At 36.9% G+C, this 17,893-nt stretch overlaps 3 protein-coding genes and 1 non-coding gene across 5 annotated transcripts; 1 reads left to right on the top strand and 3 right to left on the bottom strand.

Moving 5' to 3' along the window:
- Positions 1 to 20: 20 nt before the first annotated feature.
- On the bottom strand, positions 21 to 94 carry TRNAV-AAC (transfer RNA valine (anticodon AAC)). The gene has a single exon. It is a non-coding gene; the product is annotated as a tRNA-Val (tRNA).
- Positions 95 to 1,579: 1,485 nt separating this feature from the next.
- PP2A-4 (protein phosphatase 2A-4) lies at positions 1,580 to 7,443 on the bottom strand. Its single transcript, XM_008242940.3, has 11 exons — positions 7,191 to 7,443; positions 6,300 to 6,356; positions 5,702 to 5,785; positions 5,484 to 5,555; positions 4,680 to 4,751; positions 4,364 to 4,404; positions 3,297 to 3,363; positions 2,600 to 2,791; positions 2,346 to 2,435; positions 2,136 to 2,243; positions 1,580 to 2,028 (listed from the first exon to the last, which is right to left on the bottom strand). The coding sequence occupies exons 1-11, from the start codon at positions 7,281 to 7,283 to the stop codon at positions 1,963 to 1,965; spliced, it is 942 nt and encodes a 313-aa protein (XP_008241162.1). The 5' UTR covers positions 7,284 to 7,443; the 3' UTR covers positions 1,580 to 1,962.
- A 2,156-nt stretch (positions 7,444 to 9,599) lies between these two features.
- On the top strand, positions 9,600 to 14,348 carry LOC103339616 (DEAD-box ATP-dependent RNA helicase 37-like). Its single transcript, XM_008242941.2, has 7 exons — positions 9,600 to 9,808; positions 10,466 to 11,266; positions 11,358 to 11,441; positions 12,052 to 12,294; positions 12,493 to 12,660; positions 12,840 to 12,953; positions 13,633 to 14,348. The coding sequence occupies exons 2-7, from the start codon at positions 10,514 to 10,516 to the stop codon at positions 14,134 to 14,136; spliced, it is 1,866 nt and encodes a 621-aa protein (XP_008241163.2). The 5' UTR covers positions 9,600 to 9,808; positions 10,466 to 10,513; the 3' UTR covers positions 14,137 to 14,348.
- A 176-nt stretch (positions 14,349 to 14,524) lies between these two features.
- On the bottom strand, positions 14,525 to 17,728 carry LOC103339617 (Ubiquitin carboxyl-terminal hydrolase family protein). 2 transcript variants are annotated; one of them, XM_008242943.3, is made up of 2 exons: positions 16,298 to 17,728; positions 14,525 to 14,906 (listed from the first exon to the last, which is right to left on the bottom strand). In XM_008242943.3, exon 1 carries the CDS (start codon positions 17,643 to 17,645, stop codon positions 16,362 to 16,364), a length of 1,284 nt encoding a protein of 427 aa, XP_008241165.2. In that variant the 5' UTR covers positions 17,646 to 17,728; the 3' UTR covers positions 14,525 to 14,906; positions 16,298 to 16,361. The 2 variants fall into 2 exon arrangements, with proteins under 2 accessions (XP_008241165.2, XP_008241164.2); XM_008242942.3 differs by having other exon boundaries at positions 16,248 to 17,727.
- Between the last annotated feature and the right edge of the window lie 165 nt (positions 17,729 to 17,893).

Here is a 17,893-nt window from a genome sequence, read left to right on the forward strand (position 1 = left end):
ATAAATAAAATAAAAGCATATGGCTTCGCCCAGGTTCGAACTGGGGACCTTCAGTGTGTTAGACTGACGTGATAACCAACTACACCACGAAACCTTGATGTTATGAGCCTACAATGTTTTAGTATACAACCTTTTTAGCCACTATGGTAAGCTCAGCTTGCAATTTATCATTTGAGGCATTAAATGACTTTTCCCACCGTTTTATGACTAAATTTTGGGTTCGATTCAAAATCAATTTATCATAAATTTATCATATTTGACTGCATAAGTTGTTAAAAGTACTAAATGCGGCTATTAGAGAGTGTTACAATCCTTTGCGACTTCAGCGAATTCAAGACATGAAAACGTGGAATTGAAGGCCAAGATTTGTTCATTAAAGTGAACTTTCTGTCTAGGATTAAAGGCACAAACCGTGCAACCAAATCGGAAGGATTGGGTTTTGAGGTTAAATAATGCATTGTGAGCTTTATAGGACAGCATATTACACCAATTGTTATGTCACCTTATCGCCTTGTTTTTTGATTTATCTGCCATCCTTAACCCCACCCCAGCAAAAATTGGCACTCTACCTGGGCAGCTCCCAAGAGCGGGGTCACACACAACATTTCTCCTGTCATAACCTTGCATTTCACTTTTGTTATTAACTGTTTAGTTTTAGGACTCTAGTTTTTTACCTATGCTTCCTAAGTTTCTATTGCAGAATCCCTCATGTTTGAACATTTGCCTCTTCTGTGGAAACTGAAGGTCAACAGTATTCGATAATTGCCAACTTGAGATGATATCAATGTCAAAATTGATCTGCTTTTGTTGAACAAATCATTTTGATGTTTTTCCATCCTCTTATGCGATGAAATGGTGAGTTGGTGGAGAAAAACTTTGTTGCAACGGGAATAACACTATTTTGTTATTCCTAGCCAATAATCTTTATAACACGAGTGATAACTTTTCCACATTACATATTGTTATTGATCAAGGATAGCAAAATAATGCTACTTCCGTTTCTTGCAAGTGTTTCTCGAGTCGATGACTTTTCTATGATACTTTTATTGACATCTTGGAAGAATCCCTTCAATCGTTGGTTGTTGCCAGCCATTGGTTGTCAACTTAACAGAGTGCATGTTATCCTTCGAAAAAAGCCTTGATTCACAAGACATCAACTAAACACAAAAAACAGCTGTACACGCCAAATGCGCAGTGGCATGCATAACTTGGAACTTCTCTCAACTGGAAAAAGTCTCGACCATCCGTAGTGGCTTAAAAAGACGTTGAAATTAAAAAGGCAACCCTACTAAAAGAAATTCAATAGGCAGGGAGGATAAGGGATCCAGTTGGAGCAGTAAAAATTATGTCCAGAAATATCCCACATTCATGTCGAACTAGACAAACCTGCGTTGTCACAGTTGCAAGTTCCAACCACAATTCCTTTAAATCCCTCCATCCAAACGAACCCTTTACATTTGTATTCAATCACTTATTTGCACAATAAGCACTCGGAGAGTATTCTCTTGCGCTATAGGGGGGAGAGTGAAATTCATAAAAGAACCATCATCACGTTGCCAATCATCACTGATAAAAGTAATTGAATAGAAGTGCAAAACATCCACTAATAATAAAGTTCCATGCACCCTTGAGAGCCCCAAAAAATGGGAAGGGTGAGCAAAACATACAAGGAGAAAAAGATAGAAGTACAAAAACCAAAAAGAATATCCACATATTCTGCTGGATATGATACAATAATTACGGTGTGTCAACAGCTAGGCAAACTATTTGGTAGGAAATCCAGCAAGGTTCAAGTGAAATCAGCAGGCACCTTACCTGTGTATTTTACATCGTCTTGGAATCCTATAACCACACAGGTAGACTTAGATTTTAAACCGAATAGTCATCTTGTGCAAAAACAATGTGCAACCAGCAGTGGAAGAGCGGAAGAGCCACAAAATAAATGGCACTAATGCACCAGCTTCACAGAAAGTAATCAGGTGTTCTACGGGTAACATCTGGCTCTCCTCTTCTAGGAGCTGGCTCAAACTGCCAAAAAAAAAGTTCACATTTCATGCATGCACAAAATTTAGCCATGTTTTACTACTTCAATGTGTGTGTGTTTTCTGTATATGAGAGAGAGAGAGAGAGAGAACCTGGATGAAGGTATGGCCCCTGCAGTCATCGACTTCTAAAACAGAAGCCATGTTCCCACAGCGATAGCAATAATTAGGTGCACTAAATATAGTAACCACCTTTTGTTCCTGTCCAGACAACACAATGTTAGATCATTGATAAACCTTACCGCTGTGTACCAAACAAACAAGACAATGAAACAGCTCAAGTTTCACAGATAAAAAAATTACATGAGCCCAGTTGAATCCATCCATAACCAACTGATGAGCTCTTGCAATCAACTTTAAACTGTTTGTATGATTAAATTGTTCAGATATATCCTGCCAGAAACATAAAAACAAAAAGTGAATATTTGATCAGTAAGAACTAGATAGACAATAACCCAAACGTCATATACACTATATGTTCAGGTGACCATTTGAACTTCGGATGGTGCAATATCTTCAATAAATATATAAGAAACCTATGAGATATTTGAAGTTACCTGACCAAAAGTATATCCCGCACCACGAGGTGAAATACCCCAACCACATCGGTCATCTGGGTCAGACCATAACAGATCACACATCGGCCCTTCATGTGGAACCTCTTGAACACGATCAAAATTCCTTATGTTATCAAGGTTTTCAATGGAAGGGGACAACCCACCATGCAGGCAAAATATTTCTGACTCAACCTAAAGAGAAATAAGCGCAGACGAGTATCATAATAGGTGATCAACATTTAAAATAAATATACTTCAGCAAGACATACTGAAGACTTGTTTGCTAATCACGCTAATATTATAGTGAGCCCAATCAATGAGAAAAAGTGGCTTTAAACAAGCAGCAAACAACAGGATCAGCTCACCAAATATTCATATAAATAAATAAATATATATAATATATATTATAAAGAAATAATCTGAAAAAGCATCTCTCCTGCTTTTATCTTTAATTAAGAATGCTAAAAACTTGCAGTTTTTGACCTACCATTATTCCTCTCCAACACAGCAAGACATCTAAGTGTTCACTAATTGCATTATATTAAAGTGACCCTAATAAATGAGGAAGTGTAAGTAAACTGCAGAAAACCACAAAATCAGCTCGTAGAAAATGTATTATATTTATAAAATCATCACTTTTCATTCCATTTGTATCCACAATAATATTACATGGACAAAATGGAAATTTTTTACTAACCAATGCTGTCAGTGGAAAGTAGTCAAAAAGGTCAGTGAAGATCTTCCAAACATTGGCATTGCCATACCTGTAATTAAATCAGCAGAAGATGCACCATCATTGAATTTCCAGAGGATCTAAAAGCAAATAGATTGTTCTACATGCATGAGAGTGTACACAACCACAACATAAAGTACAATTTAATCTGAAATGCCAAATGACCAGAAACTAAAATAACTCAAAAGGCTATGTTTTTACACTACAACACTGGATAAAAATGTCAAGCCAGTACCCGAATGACAAGCAAGCAACAGGCCTTAAGAGAATGATACAGAAGTGAAAGTCCATCGAGAATGTTAACCTGAACCTAATCTATCATGATTTATTGCATCAAGTGTTGCACCATGCCATATACTAAACAAACAGACTATACAATAGGAAGGATTCAGCATAACTTAATAGAAGCTTTCAAAACTGCACTATGCTGTACTAATTTGCACTAGAGATCGCTCATATTGTTGAGATGAAAATAACAAACCAATGTTTTTAAAGAGAATCAGTGCTAACCAGTCAGGATAAAGTTCAAAAAGTTTGATTAGAACGTACTAGTATGCCTTCTATGGTAACCAAAATGGTACTAATATGCCTTCAATCGATATGGGTACAATTTTGATTCTACTTTTTATGACCTCAGGGAGAAAAAGCATTTGAGCTAGGGTTTGGCAAGTAACTATCACATCTTCATACTCCCAGTTGGTTTGAGTCTTCCTGTCCAAAAATAAATCATATATTTCATATGTTTCAATCCTGTTTATTTATTTGGTTCAACTAATCATATTCCTTCCAGCATTTGCCCTAACCAGTCATTTGTTGATTATGAAAGTTTTTATGCTTTTTCTTTCCTATAAGTAGAAGAAACCCGATGGGTAACCCAAAATTAAAAATCAAAAGAAACCTCATGGTTTCTCACAAGTTTTCATCAAAATTCACGTTCCAACCTGACATAGATTACAAACTTAACATTAAATGCAACTAGTATTTTCAAATAGATTCTTTACACTAAAGAAAGGTGTGCGCAGAATACTCACTTTCGAAGACATTCATCGTAAAACCCATAAACCTGAGTAATCTGTCAAAAAAAAAAAAAATAAAAAAAAATATGAAGCTATAAACAGGTCTCCAGATCAATGCTCCAGCACAATTTAAATTTTATAAACGCACGGTAGATTATTATTGTATAGTCATAGAACCAGCACTGTACCAAGTAAAAACAATCAATAACAAAATATCCTTTTTCAACAGACTCGACACCATTTGTGACAAAAGAAACTAAATGTAAGCTTTATGGCAGCTGCTGAAATCAAGACGAAATAAGTCAAAATAACTTGGTGAAAGGCAAAATACCTGACGACTTTCATGGTTTCCTCTGAGAATAGTGATACGCTGAGGATAACGCACTTTCAGGGCCACTAAGAGCTGGATGAATGTAATAATCATTATCAGCATCAAATTTTAAAAGCATGAAAATAATGAAAAATTGCTAAACAGACATCAGATGGCACACATTTTTAAGGGAGAAAAAAAAAACCAACTTTATACAAAGCCAGTAAAAAATTGAAGCATTGTGATTTGACAAGATTTGGCCCTTAACTGGATGGATTGTCTTGCCAAATCATGACTGGCGCCCTTATATGATATATATCATAAAAAATGCACTCACCCCAATGCTAGCCTGAATTCCATAGATTGTCACTCAGAATTTCAAAGAAAATTTTATTGACTGATTAAAAAGGGATAGTGCCTTTAAATCAAATGTAAAGCACTTACATACAAGTAATATTGTATATGCACACACAATATTCATTTACTTAGTGATTTTTAAATCAACACCGAGAGTTTAGGAAGTTCTTTTTAAAACGTAGAGAAGGCAAACAACCTTACCCTTCCGCCCATACACTAAATAAAATGATGCAAAATGAAAACTGTGCCAAGCTTTTCACAAATTGAGCACCAAGTGTTGAGAATCAAAATATAAACAAGGCACTGGAATATCTCTTTATTAGTTGTTCTTGTACTTGTCTGTGCGTATACTAGAATGGGAACTGAAAAACAAATCTACAGCAGTACTTCATGATACTACAATTTGTGCAATTTCAAATGATATTTTGTCAGGACCATAAGAAATCCAGTAAATTGATGGTTACATACCGTCACAGTTTCAACAGAATAATAACCACGGTCCACATAATCTCCCATAAACAAGTAATTGGTATCAGGACACTGTCAAAGAAAATAATATCATTTAGACAGACCTTGATAAGAAGGTTGACAAATAATAATCAAAAGTATATTTTAAAACCCAAATAAAGGAAGACAAGACCGACACAGAAGAATTGAATAGAAAATGTCATAGTCAGAACTGATACCTTCCCTCCAATTCGAAAAAGCTCTGCCAGGTCATGAAACTGCCCATGAATATCACCACAAATTGTCACTGGACTTTTCACAGGCTGTATTACATGAAAATAAAAAATTAATGTCACCCTGTATAATTTGAAAGATCTAACTATTCAAGTGAATTTCAAACAGAGCTGTAATGCAATGATAGTGGATAGTGATCAACCATAACATTACAACAAATAAAAATATTACAGAAAGAAATTAAAACCTTCCTGCACATAAAGTAGCCATTCCTAAGCCAACATCAGATCAACTAGTTCAGATGAATAACAATATTAACACTTTTATCTCATTACACTAATCTCTTTTAACCAATACTAGCCAAAATTATATGAGTAATAACTACAATAGTAATATATTACCTTCTGAACTAATCACATAAAGTCCAATACGATACTATCTTTAAAAATAAAAAAGGAGCCTACACGGCTTCCCTGATGTCTCCGAGACAAGATGCATTTCCCACTACACACACATCCAGAAATTGAAATTGAAATATATTCCAGAAATTAAGAGTTAAAGAAGACCCATGCAAAATGAAATAACAGTAAATAAAGACTGCACCTGAACATTGCTTTCTCCCATTAGAATTTCCTTTGCTTTCTCACATAACCCTCTCACCTACAATGAAGCAACAAAGAAAAGATCATGTTGGAGAAGAGAGAAAATTGGGAACTTTATTTGCTACACTGATTACAAATATTTCAGAAACGATATGAAGTGGATGTTGAAGAGGGAGGGCTTTCATACTCAAAGCAGAAGATTATTTTTTCTTTTTTGAAAAAACTGCAGCAAATCTTGACATAGAATACTTCACAGACATTATCCATAGCCATTTCTATGGTGGGATATTTTCACAACTTTCCCACAAAATCGTTAAATTTCAGTACCAAAACATCTTTACCCCTCCTCCATTAAAAAATTCAAAATACCCAGCACCTCGCTCAAAATCATAACAAAATGATTCATCTCTAAAACTGATTTTGGTGAAAAGCAACTTCCAAATCCAAAAATAGCCCACATCAATAGTTGCCACATTTTTTTAAAGCTCATATTTTCGGCATCACTACTAAATAGAGCTCATAAGTTATCTCTACTTGTCCCAATAATTTGTAAACAAATCAAAGCAAAAAAATTTAAGAAAAAGTAAAGAATTTGTTTTAAAATCACAAAAAACAGAATCTGAATTACATCACTACAAAAACACAAACAAGAAAAAGAAAATCCCCCATTTAGTTGCTAAGAAAACTTTTCTTTATATACAAACATGCCAACTCAAATTCAATCAGAATAGAAATCCTCACAATCCAACAGAAAATAAAAAAATCCCGAGAATCCATTTCCTTTCCTATATTTTCCATGCAACCCAACCCTAATCCCCAAATTTCCCAATCAAACACCAGTCAATTATCCGCAAAAACGAAAGGAATTCTAGAAATGAAGAATGTACAGAACCTGTGGTTCCGAGAGTGGCTTGCACTGCATAAGTTGTTCGATCTGCTCGTTCAGATCACTGCTCGTATCCGAGGATATAGAATTGACGCCCATCTTGCTTCTCTCTGTTTCGAGAATCGAATTGGGATTACTGGTATTCGGATTAGGGATAACCCTAACCCCAGATTCAGAGATTGGTTCCGGTCCTCACTCTCTGATCGCGCTTAAAGCAGAGGTGAGAGGACGGAGACAAAAATGAGAGAGCGCGTGAAGGAGAGAGCGAGTGGGTGTGTAGGCGTTGCATTATACGCCACCCGCTGCCACGTAATGGTTGAATTACATAATTACCCTTACGGAGTTTCTATTCTTACATTGGAAGCCGTTCGTTTCGTTAGTGTGGGATTGACTGATAGGCCCGGGCCAAACCCTGTACATCACTCTTTGAATAATTATAGAGCTTCTAAATGCACCCCATAATTTAGTTACTACACCCACGTTGAGGATTTTCTTGTTATTCCAAATGACATAAAAGGACTAGCTAAGCCCTAATATAAAAATAACCATCCGTTGATGGAGAGAACTTGTCATGCGGTGGGATAAATCGACAATAAGATGACACACATTTCATGACATTATAAATCTCAACAAAAATTGTATGTCATTTTACATTTATTACAATATGATAAAAGTACTTTTTACACAAGTGTTTCTCCAGACCGAGAGCAATAGTTAGTCTTTATGGAGACTAATATTGCAACCTCAATTGAGGTTAGCGAGGACGCTACTAGCATTATCTTGATAGAGGCAATTATAGGTTGGCCTCCATTGATGGAGCTAACGTAATTGGCCTTGTTTGAGGCAGATAGACAAGTTTTCCAAAGTATAGAGCGAAAACTACATTTGATGGCTCATTCGGACGCACTAATAAATTTTATATAGAGAAATAAATAAATAACTTTAAATCTACTTATGTGCTTCATTTTGGCTTATAAATGGTTTCATTTCCCTTAAAAAAACATAGTAGCGTTTGAGATGACTATTATGACAGTTAATATTCAATGACATTTCGGAGAAAGTGTTCAAAGCTTTGGTGTTTCCACATAAAAATGAATAGACTTGTATTTTACTACAATGATGGGATTTGAACTTGAGTGCAAGGGGTGGGTTCACTGTCTCTGAGTAACTGGCCTAACCCACATATACAAAATCAAACTTGTGTAAATAGAAGAACTATTAAGAAATATCTTTGTAAATATTTGTAACATCTTTACTTGCCCAAATAAGTGTAGGTCAAATCCCGCTAATATTGGATCACGACTTCAAAACCTTAACATTAGGATTGATAGAAGGCCATACCTGTATATATGTATTATACTATTTGACGTTTGGAATACAACAAAACATTCAACCATTTACTTCCTTGAGAAGAACTTACTTTGTGCCCTTACCAAAAAAAGTGTTGGAATTCTAAAAGAAATTTAGGCAAAAAAGGGCTATAACACATAAAGTTGTAAAGATAAACCTGTGATGCGAAGTCACGGGCGCCTTGGAGGTCTTGATCAATGATTTCTCACTAAAGGGTGGGCATTTGAACTGATGAATCGGTGTAGCAAGCCGAACCAAGTCAAAAAAATGGACAACGACTGTGTTGACCAAAAAAAAGTTCACCAATGCTAAAAAAATGGAAACGGATCATTTTGGATTCCTTCTCATCCCGGTTATTGCCTTGGAATTGAGAGCAAATTGATTGGAAGAAAGGAATATCAAGTCACATCTATTAGATATGACATAGGTATATTTAGGAGTGGCATCGTATAGGATTGAAACACATGTATTAGACTAATTGGGTTCACATGAACACGACAAGATTATTAATCGTGTAATAATCATGTCTAATGTTTTCAACACAACCACCACAACACGATTATTACATATAAAAACGAGATGACACACGTAATTAGTTTACTATTAGGTCGAAATTGAGTTTTGTATTTGAAGTGACACAATTAACTTGTTCTTTAAACAAATTTATATTTTCAACGCAATAAAACTTTTGTAGTTGAATTCAACGTAAAGATCATACGTAACATTTCATATTTGAATTAAACTTCTAAATTAAAGAGTTTGAAAACCATAACTCTTCTATTTTTTATTACTCTTGACAATCCTGCTCACTTAAGGACCTCAAAACGAGACGTGTTGAAAATTTGCCGCACATATTTCACATCAGAAAATCTATGTTTTAACCTCAAATCTACGGATTAACCCTCACAATTTCACGCTTTACCGCTGGGTTATTTTTATGACAGCAGCCAATAATCTCCCACGAATTGTACGGACGCCAATGAATTTAAGATATTTTTCATTTTATTTATTTTTAAATTAAAAATTTTCCTCGACACGTTTGGCAGCGTAGAAAAGGGAAAAAGAAAAGGAAAAGAAAGAGTTTTGATCCCATTTGAAAAGGAGAAGAAAATCTCAAGGAACAAAAAAAAATCTCATTGACGAAGATAAAGAAAACCAAAGCGATATCTTCGCTTGCCCTCCGATCCTGCCATTCCTGCTCTCAGAAAAGCTAGGGTTACCCAAATTCCTGTTTCCCGATCCAACGCTGTTCTCACTGCTCGTTTTCTCCCGAGGTTCGACTCTCTCTCAGTGTCTGCAATTTTGCATCTCTTAGCTATGTCGTCGTGCTTGTTAATCGTTTTGTATGTCTTAATCTGCTGTTTTGAATGCCTGCTATAATTTTCGTTTCGAAACTCGAACCTGTGTTTGTTTCTTCCCAGTTTTCGTATAACGACATTGCCCAGTTTTCTAAATTTTGATCTAGTGTTACTTTTGTTTGCTTAGTTTTAGTTTGATCTTCTTGCTCAGATTTTCATTTTGAACTTTCTGCATGATGTTTATTGCGATAACTAATCACTCTTTCCAAAAACTTTAATTTTTATTGGTTTAATCACGTTATTTTTCAGAAAAATTGTTATTCTAGCGTACTGTTAGTGTTATATAATTGTAACTGATATTTCCATTTACCAGTTTATTTTGATCATTTTTGTAGGCTAGTCCTCGTCCATCAATTTTGTAGGCATATTTTTGCTGTTTAATAACATAGTTCCCAACCAAAAAAAAAAAAAAAAAGTTTTTGCCCTTATTATTCGTCTGATTGTTTAGATTGAACGGTATAGTGGTAAGATTGATCAAGGCTGCAAGTTATATGGAGAAAATTTATGAGACAAATTTTGATTTGGAGTCCAATTTTAATTTAAAAAAATAATTTTGTGTGTTTGGTGCATTAGGTTACTAATTGCTGTTATTGGAAAAGAAGGGGTCGCATTTTTCCAATTATGAGAACTTCATGGGCAGATTCTGTTGCTAATTCTCAAGCAGAGAATCCAACCACTGGTGCATCTGATAATAACAGCTCATTTCGCCCTGCACGGTCAACTTATGTCCCGCCACATCTTCGTAATAGGCCACCGTCTTCTGATCCTCCGGCTCCTTCACAGTCTGCCCCACCACCAGCTAATGACCGTGTAGGTAACAGTGGGCCTGCAGCTGGGCCCGCCTGGGGTGCTGGTAGTTCTAGACATGATGCTGGGCGCCCAGGATATGTTTCCAGTGGTGGTCGAAATGTTGGTGGTTGGAACAATAGAAGCGGAGGGTGGGACCGTGGGAGGGATCGTGAGGTAAACCCTTTTGCTGATGAAGACATCACAGAACCTGCATTTAGTGATCAAGAAAACACTGTCATTAACTTTGATGCTTATGAGGATATCCCGGTTGAAACTAGTGGGGATAATGTGCCACCACCTGTGAATACTTTCGCAGAGATAGACTTAGGGGAGGCTTTGAATTTAAATATTCGGAGGTGCAAGTATGTGAAGCCGACTCCTGTTCAGCGTCATGCAATACCTATTTCTCTTGGAGGGCGGGATTTGATGGCTTGTGCTCAGACAGGTTCAGGGAAGACAGCTGCTTTCTGCTTTCCGATTATTAGTGGAATCATGCAGGGGCAGTATGCTCAGAGACCTCGTGGAGCACGTACTGTGTACCCTCTTGCTCTTATTCTCTCCCCTACTAGAGAACTCTCTTGCCAGGTTGGATTGTTGTTATGCTAGTCACATTATGTGTAATCTTGTGGTGTATATGCAATAGCTTATTGTTGTTTCTATTTTGACTGGCTTGCAGATACATGAAGAAACTAGAAAATTTTCTTATCAAACTGGTGTCAAGGTGGTAGTTGCTTATGGAGGAGCACCAATAAACCAACAGGTTCGTACAACTTGACATAGGTTGTGGTTTACTGATACTTTGGATCCTTGATCACTTTCATATATATGTTCCCTGTTTTCAACTACCCAACATTAAAGCTTATACCTCTTTTTTCCATTTCTGCTTTTGGCGATGGTGATACAGAGTGCATGTACATCTTCTATTTGAAACTAGAAAATATTAATTCCCTACGGAAATGTATTGGGTTATAGTTTATTTGCTACAGCATGCCTTTCTTCTTCCTCTTCCACTTTTTATTTTATTTATTTTGTTTATATTTTGTAAAATTTATTTCAGCAAATAATTTTTTTAATTACAAAATGAAGGCTCAATTTGTAAAGGATTGGTGGGTTTTAGGTTTATATGTTTAAGAGAGAGGGAGAGAGAGAGTTTGCAAACTGATCAATGATCATAATTTTGGTTATAGTTGAATATGGTGGGAGATGTTTTGGCTGACCTGTATTAAAATTTGGCCCCTAGCCCATCCAAAGTATTATAATTTAAGCACATTTCTTTTTGTACCTATTCTTTCTGTCCTTTTTTGCATTTTTGTTTTGTTTTGTTTTTGAAGGTTCACCTCCTACTGTATTGTTTTCTAATATTCTGTCAGTTGAGAGAGCTTGAGAGGGGGGTGGATATTCTTGTGGCAACTCCGGGACGATTGGTAGATCTGCTTGAGAGGGCAAGAGTGTCGTTGCAGATGATAAGATATTTAGCTCTTGATGAGGCAGATCGGATGCTGGACATGGGTTTTGAGCCTCAAATTAGGAAGATAGTGGAACAAATGGACATGCCTCCACCAGGTTTGAGACAGACCATGCTATTTAGTGCTACCTTTCCAAAGGAGATACAGGTTTGTTTTAATTGTTAACTGGGTTTTCTGTTGGATTTGTCTTTAATTATTGGCATCTACATATTTCGTATTGGTGTGTTATGAACATTTTATTGAGATATGTTCCTTTGACTTGATTGCTCTTAAAAGATGTACTGAATAGTGGAATTCCAAATGGAAATTATCTAATAGCTTTTGCAATATTTTGTTGGTATGCAGCGACTGGCATCAGATTTTCTTTCAAATTATATATTTTTGGCTGTCGGAAGGGTTGGTTCAAGTACTGATCTAATTGTTCAAAGAGTTGAGTTTGTTCACGAGTCTGATAAAAGAAGTCATCTCATGGACCTCCTTCATGCACAGAGGGAAAATGGAGTTCATGGCAAGGTAATATGGAAAAGGAAAATTATTAACTTGGACTTCTTTGTCAAATTTCTTTTGATTATTGGAATAATTGATATATACTGCTTAAGCTACTATTTCCAAGGCTATATGTTCCATTTGGGTTGATAGATTCTGTCAATATCTTGCATTGTATTAATAATCGCTTGTCGTTCAATTTTCAGCAATCCCTGACATTAGTTTTTGTGGAGACAAAGAAGGGAGCCGATGCATTGGAACACTGGTTGTGTATGAATGGGTTTCCGGCAACTACTATTCATGGTGACAGAACACAACAGGTAAGCTGGTTGGAATTTAGGTTTATAGTTATGAGAAGTGATATATGTTTTCTATTGTTTGTGTCTGGTATTTATGTCCTTAATAACAATTATTCTTGGTGAAGAAGGAAGTTAAACCTTGGAGTATTGATTGTGTCTGTGATATTGTGTTGTTAATGACAAATGTTCTTGGTGAAGAAAGAAATTAAACCTTGGAGTTTTGTAGTATGCTTTCTCTGTAGCTTCATGCCCTATTTTATAGGTCTGAGATTTTATGCTCTCTCTCTCTCCTGTTTACCAAGAGCCAGGAGGGAGCTCTACGTGGTTGGTAGGTTGGGGGCCAGATAAGCTGACTTTAGTTTCTGATCATATGTCGTGGCAAAAAGGCAAAAGAACTCTTTGTTGAGCTATTTTGATGCCATAACTGAGTAAATTATGTTTCTGCTTTTCCTGCAGAAAGGTTTTAGTGTCTGTTTCAACTGCAAGTTATCCTTTTTTCTTGTTAATATATTAAATTTAAATGAAGATGAGTTTCAGGAAGTTCATGACTGCAAAATGAAGATTCTCTATAGAAAGCTTCACTTCACTTCACTTGGTTGTCAATTGTAGTCCCTTTTTTTGGTGTATGTAATGATGATCATGCAAGTTTAGCATGAATCTGAGTTCTGACATTATTACGATACGGCGTGCTTGTATGCAGGAAAGAGAACAGGCACTGAGATCATTCAAGAGTGGGAATACACCAATTTTAGTGGCAACAGATGTGGCAGCACGTGGTCTTGATATCCCCCATGTAGCTCATGTGGTAAATTTTGATCTCCCAAATGACATTGATGATTATGTTCACCGGATAGGCAGGACAGGGCGAGCGGGCAAATCAGGATTGGCAACGGCATTCTTTAACGAGAATAATTTATCAATGGCGAAACCACTTGCTGATCTAATGCAAGAGGCAAATCAGGAAGTACCTGCTTGGCTTACTCGTTATGCATCAAGGGTTTCTTATGGTGGTGGCGGTAGGAATCGGCGTTCTGGGGGAGGTCGTTTTGGTGGCCGTGATTTTAGAAGGGAGAGCTCCTTCACTAGGGGTGCAGATTTCTACGGTGGGGGAAACAGTAGTGGGGGATATGGGGTTCCTGGTGGCTATGGTGGGGCCCCTGGGGGTTATGGCCCGAGTAACGGTATGACCAGTGCTTGGGATTAGTGTTCCATAATTCCTGTCTTTTTTTACTCTTGAGTATATAAAACATTAATTTTCTTCGAAATTCATGGATCATATGTTCTGTTTCCTTTTTCTTTCTCTGTTGTTGAGTTAGTGGTTCTGATGTGGTAACTGCTCTGGTGAATTTTGAGGAGAGGACTGTTATTAGTGGGGTGGTTAATGTGAATAATACATTTAGTTTTGGCCCCCTGTAATTGTTTTGGTCTCCTTTTTAATTAAAGATTACAATGCCATGGATGAGCCTTGCGCTCTGCAATACCTCTCCCATGGCGGTTAACCTTAAACTATTTGAAACAGAACTTAATCAGAGCCAAATACAGCAGAAAATGCGCCAACATTTATCTCACAAATAAGGCAATGGCAACGAGGCTGATCAAAGGAATCAAGCTATTTACTATCCACCTAACTTTCCCTGAAAATTTTCTTTGTTCCAAATTGGGATTGAGAATTTGTTAAATTGTTGCCCTTGGCCTAAATGGTACAAGCAGATCTGCTGTTTGTTTGGAATTATATAGCCCCTATCGAATCCAGTAGTGTTTTCTCTGTGAAAATACTTTACAACTTCATTCTCTGCTGTTACATCAATTCAATTAGGTGCCTTGGTCGCTGCATTTCATGTCCACTATTTGGAAGATTTTCAGAGATTTCACCGTGAAGAGAAGTCATCCTACACCCTGGACCATCATCTTCATGTTGACTTGAAATGATGCTCGGCCTTATTGGTTCACCTGAGAAGGCCACTACTTGAAGGGCTGAAACAAAATATCATTCAGTCTAGGTCAAGATTACAGACATGTTGTAAAGCTTAGGATTGTTCTCATGTAAAAGGAGAAGCAATATTCATGCAGACAATCATTCAGTCTAGTTTAAGATTCCAACATGTCCAATTTATCATTCACAAGCAAAGTTTGTAATCGAAAAGCGAGAATTAAGCAAGCCAACTCTCACCAAAAGCAATGGTTCCTTCTTTATATACATTCTGGAGCAAATTCTTTATAACTAATTTCGACATATTAACATACTTATATGATTCTCTCTCTCTCTCTCTCTCTCTCTCTCTCTCACATGATGTAATGAAACACAGGACAAATACACATCAAGAGGGAAAAATAAAGAAATATCATTATATCCATCTTGACAATAATGAAATTTAGTGATTTTGTGGTTTTATCCAAAATAACGAAACCCCAAATCTACAAGTTGGTGCGAAGTCTTGAATGCTCAGGAGGAAATTCAATATACAACACTGGGAATCCTGGATCCAGCACAACATAGCAAGTCTTTGCACACTGGGGAACTAGTTCACTTTGAACTATTTGAATAACATGTTGCCTTCCAGCACTCAAAACATGATAAGAGACCACGTATCAAAGTGGCAGCACAAAGGTGTGGCAACAGGAAGCATAACAAAATTCAAGGAAAAATCTTCAGATTAAATTTCGCAAAAAAAAAAAAAAAAGATAAAAAAAAGATAAAAGATAAAAAGATAAAAAAGATAAAAAAAGTGAGCACTACATCTGAAATTTGTTACCAACTTGGAAGATAATTGAAGTAGTTTTCCAGGAAAAAAGAAAAATTCTTCCCTAGACAGCATGCCTCCCTAAAATTCTGAAGCATGTGTTAAAAATATTTCAAAGGCTGTCCAAGGGTACTGAAAATTCACCCTAAACCTTAAGGTTTCATAGGGCCACTTCCCCTGCTAGTTTCCATAATCCGGTAATCATTTCAATTCATTGGTTCATAAGTTCCCAGATCCAAAACTGGGATGCAATTTAAAATGTTTGAATCTAGAAATGAATTATAAATTCAGCAAACAAAAAGCCTTTTGAACAAAACATGGATTCTTTGACATCTCCATTTTACTTACAAGAAAAACCAACAGAATGTGAACTTATAAAGTCTGAAGGCATGGAAGTTAACCTTGATTTTTCAACTAATCCGAATAACCTAAATGTTAAACTCCCTATCAATTTTTGTGCAAGAAAATTTAATCAACTTCAGTAGATTCTGCTGCATCAGCAGCGAGCCCACAAAACAAACATAGTTAGCACAAAGATAATACAATAAAATATGAAAATGATCTTCTCTCTTACCCATAAACAAGAAAACTCTATAGAGGGAACTTTTGTTCAGAATTTCTTACTTGAAATTCAATAATGGCTTCTATCCAATTTAACCAAAATGTTGAAAGTTCTCTGATACAAACATTAATCTTCATCAGACCCTTCCGAATCCAAATTTGACATTTCATCCTCATAGCATTCATCACCAGTTCCAACCTCGTCCTCTTCAGATTCTTCCGGCCCACTTTCACCCTCCACACTGTTAAGTAAAATCTCTTGCGGGGATAGCAAGTGCACACCTTTACTGCGATAAAGAAGCCCTGTTCTCATGACATGATAAAACTTCTCTCTCATGCGTGTGAGGGGATGCCGGTTCACTAATTTCCCTCTCTGGTACCCTTCCCTGAGAGCAACAGTGGTTGTTTTACATTTCAATGAGAGGTAGAAAATCCCCGGATACCTTGTGAAAATTCTCGTAAATTTATGAGGAAGATTTAGTTCCTCTCTCAAGCTTCTCAAGTAGTTCCTCTTAGTCTTCTTATGAAGAGTCAAGCTCAATAACTCATGCAAAACTCCAACAACCCTTTTCTCCATAAGATCACTATTAGGATCAATATGCCTAGAATCCTCATATGGCGAAATGTATGGTAACTTCTGAAACTCCTCCATCCATACCCTAACCTTCTTCTGCCCTCCATAACCCCTTGGAAAATTCATCGGGAATGCCAACACAGTCTGCCCCCTCTTGAATTTTCTATACTCATCCCCTAAATCACCACCCTCTTTACTCCTCTGCAATTCCGACACCGCATACTCCTTGGGCCATTGTATGACCTTCAAGCAACCAATCCCATTTGAGGCCTTAATGATTCTAAAACAATTTGGGTATTTTGGAACCAACACTTTCTCAAAACCATCAGGCAAACCCAGATCCCATTTCAAGGGATACAAAGATTGGAGCGGTATAGTTTTACTTTTCGTCATCATAAGCACTCTACAAAGCCTCTCCACAGTATCACTCTCATGGGTTTTGTGTATACTCTGTTCTTGTGAGTCTAACAATAGTGCAGTGTCTGTTAACTTAAAACAGGGCAAACTGGCATAGCGGGCATGTGGAAATTCTTGAAAAAGAGTAGGGTACCTGCGCATGAAGCGAAGAACTGGGACAGTTAGGCCAAGAAGCTTTTGCCAATCGGCGAAGGACTTGGCGGTAAGGAAGCCAGTTGGCGAGCGCTTGATGGCGTCTTTGAGGAGGCAAGCAGCTTTGAGATCGGTCTCGGTGTCGATGATGTGGTCTAAGCTCCGATTCTTGACCCATTTCAGCCGGACCTTGGCTATGCCGCGCCATTGGTGGTGATGATGCAGAAGAAGCTTGGTGGGTTCAGAGGTGGTGTGGGGTTTTAGGAGAGAGAAGAGGAAAGTATTCATTTTCGGGTTTTATTTGGGGTTTTCCGCTATTGGTGTGAGAGTGTGAGCTCATGAAGTATTGGAATGCCCAGGAAAGATTTCATTTTGGGGTTTCTTGGGTTTTATTCACTTTTACTCATGCTATTATTGTGTTTTAAAATAAAATTAAAAATTAGGACTAACGACAAAAGATACTCTGCTGGTTTACGATCATTCTCAAATTGGACTCCACAGTATCAAGTTTATCAATTTAAGCCCTGCTGTTTTCA

This window comes from Prunus mume, linkage group LG8 (assembly GCF_029339155.1).
Source record: "Prunus mume cultivar Tortuosa linkage group LG8, ASM2933915v1, whole genome shotgun sequence".
Classification (NCBI taxonomy): Eukaryota; Viridiplantae; Streptophyta; class Magnoliopsida; order Rosales; family Rosaceae; genus Prunus; species Prunus mume.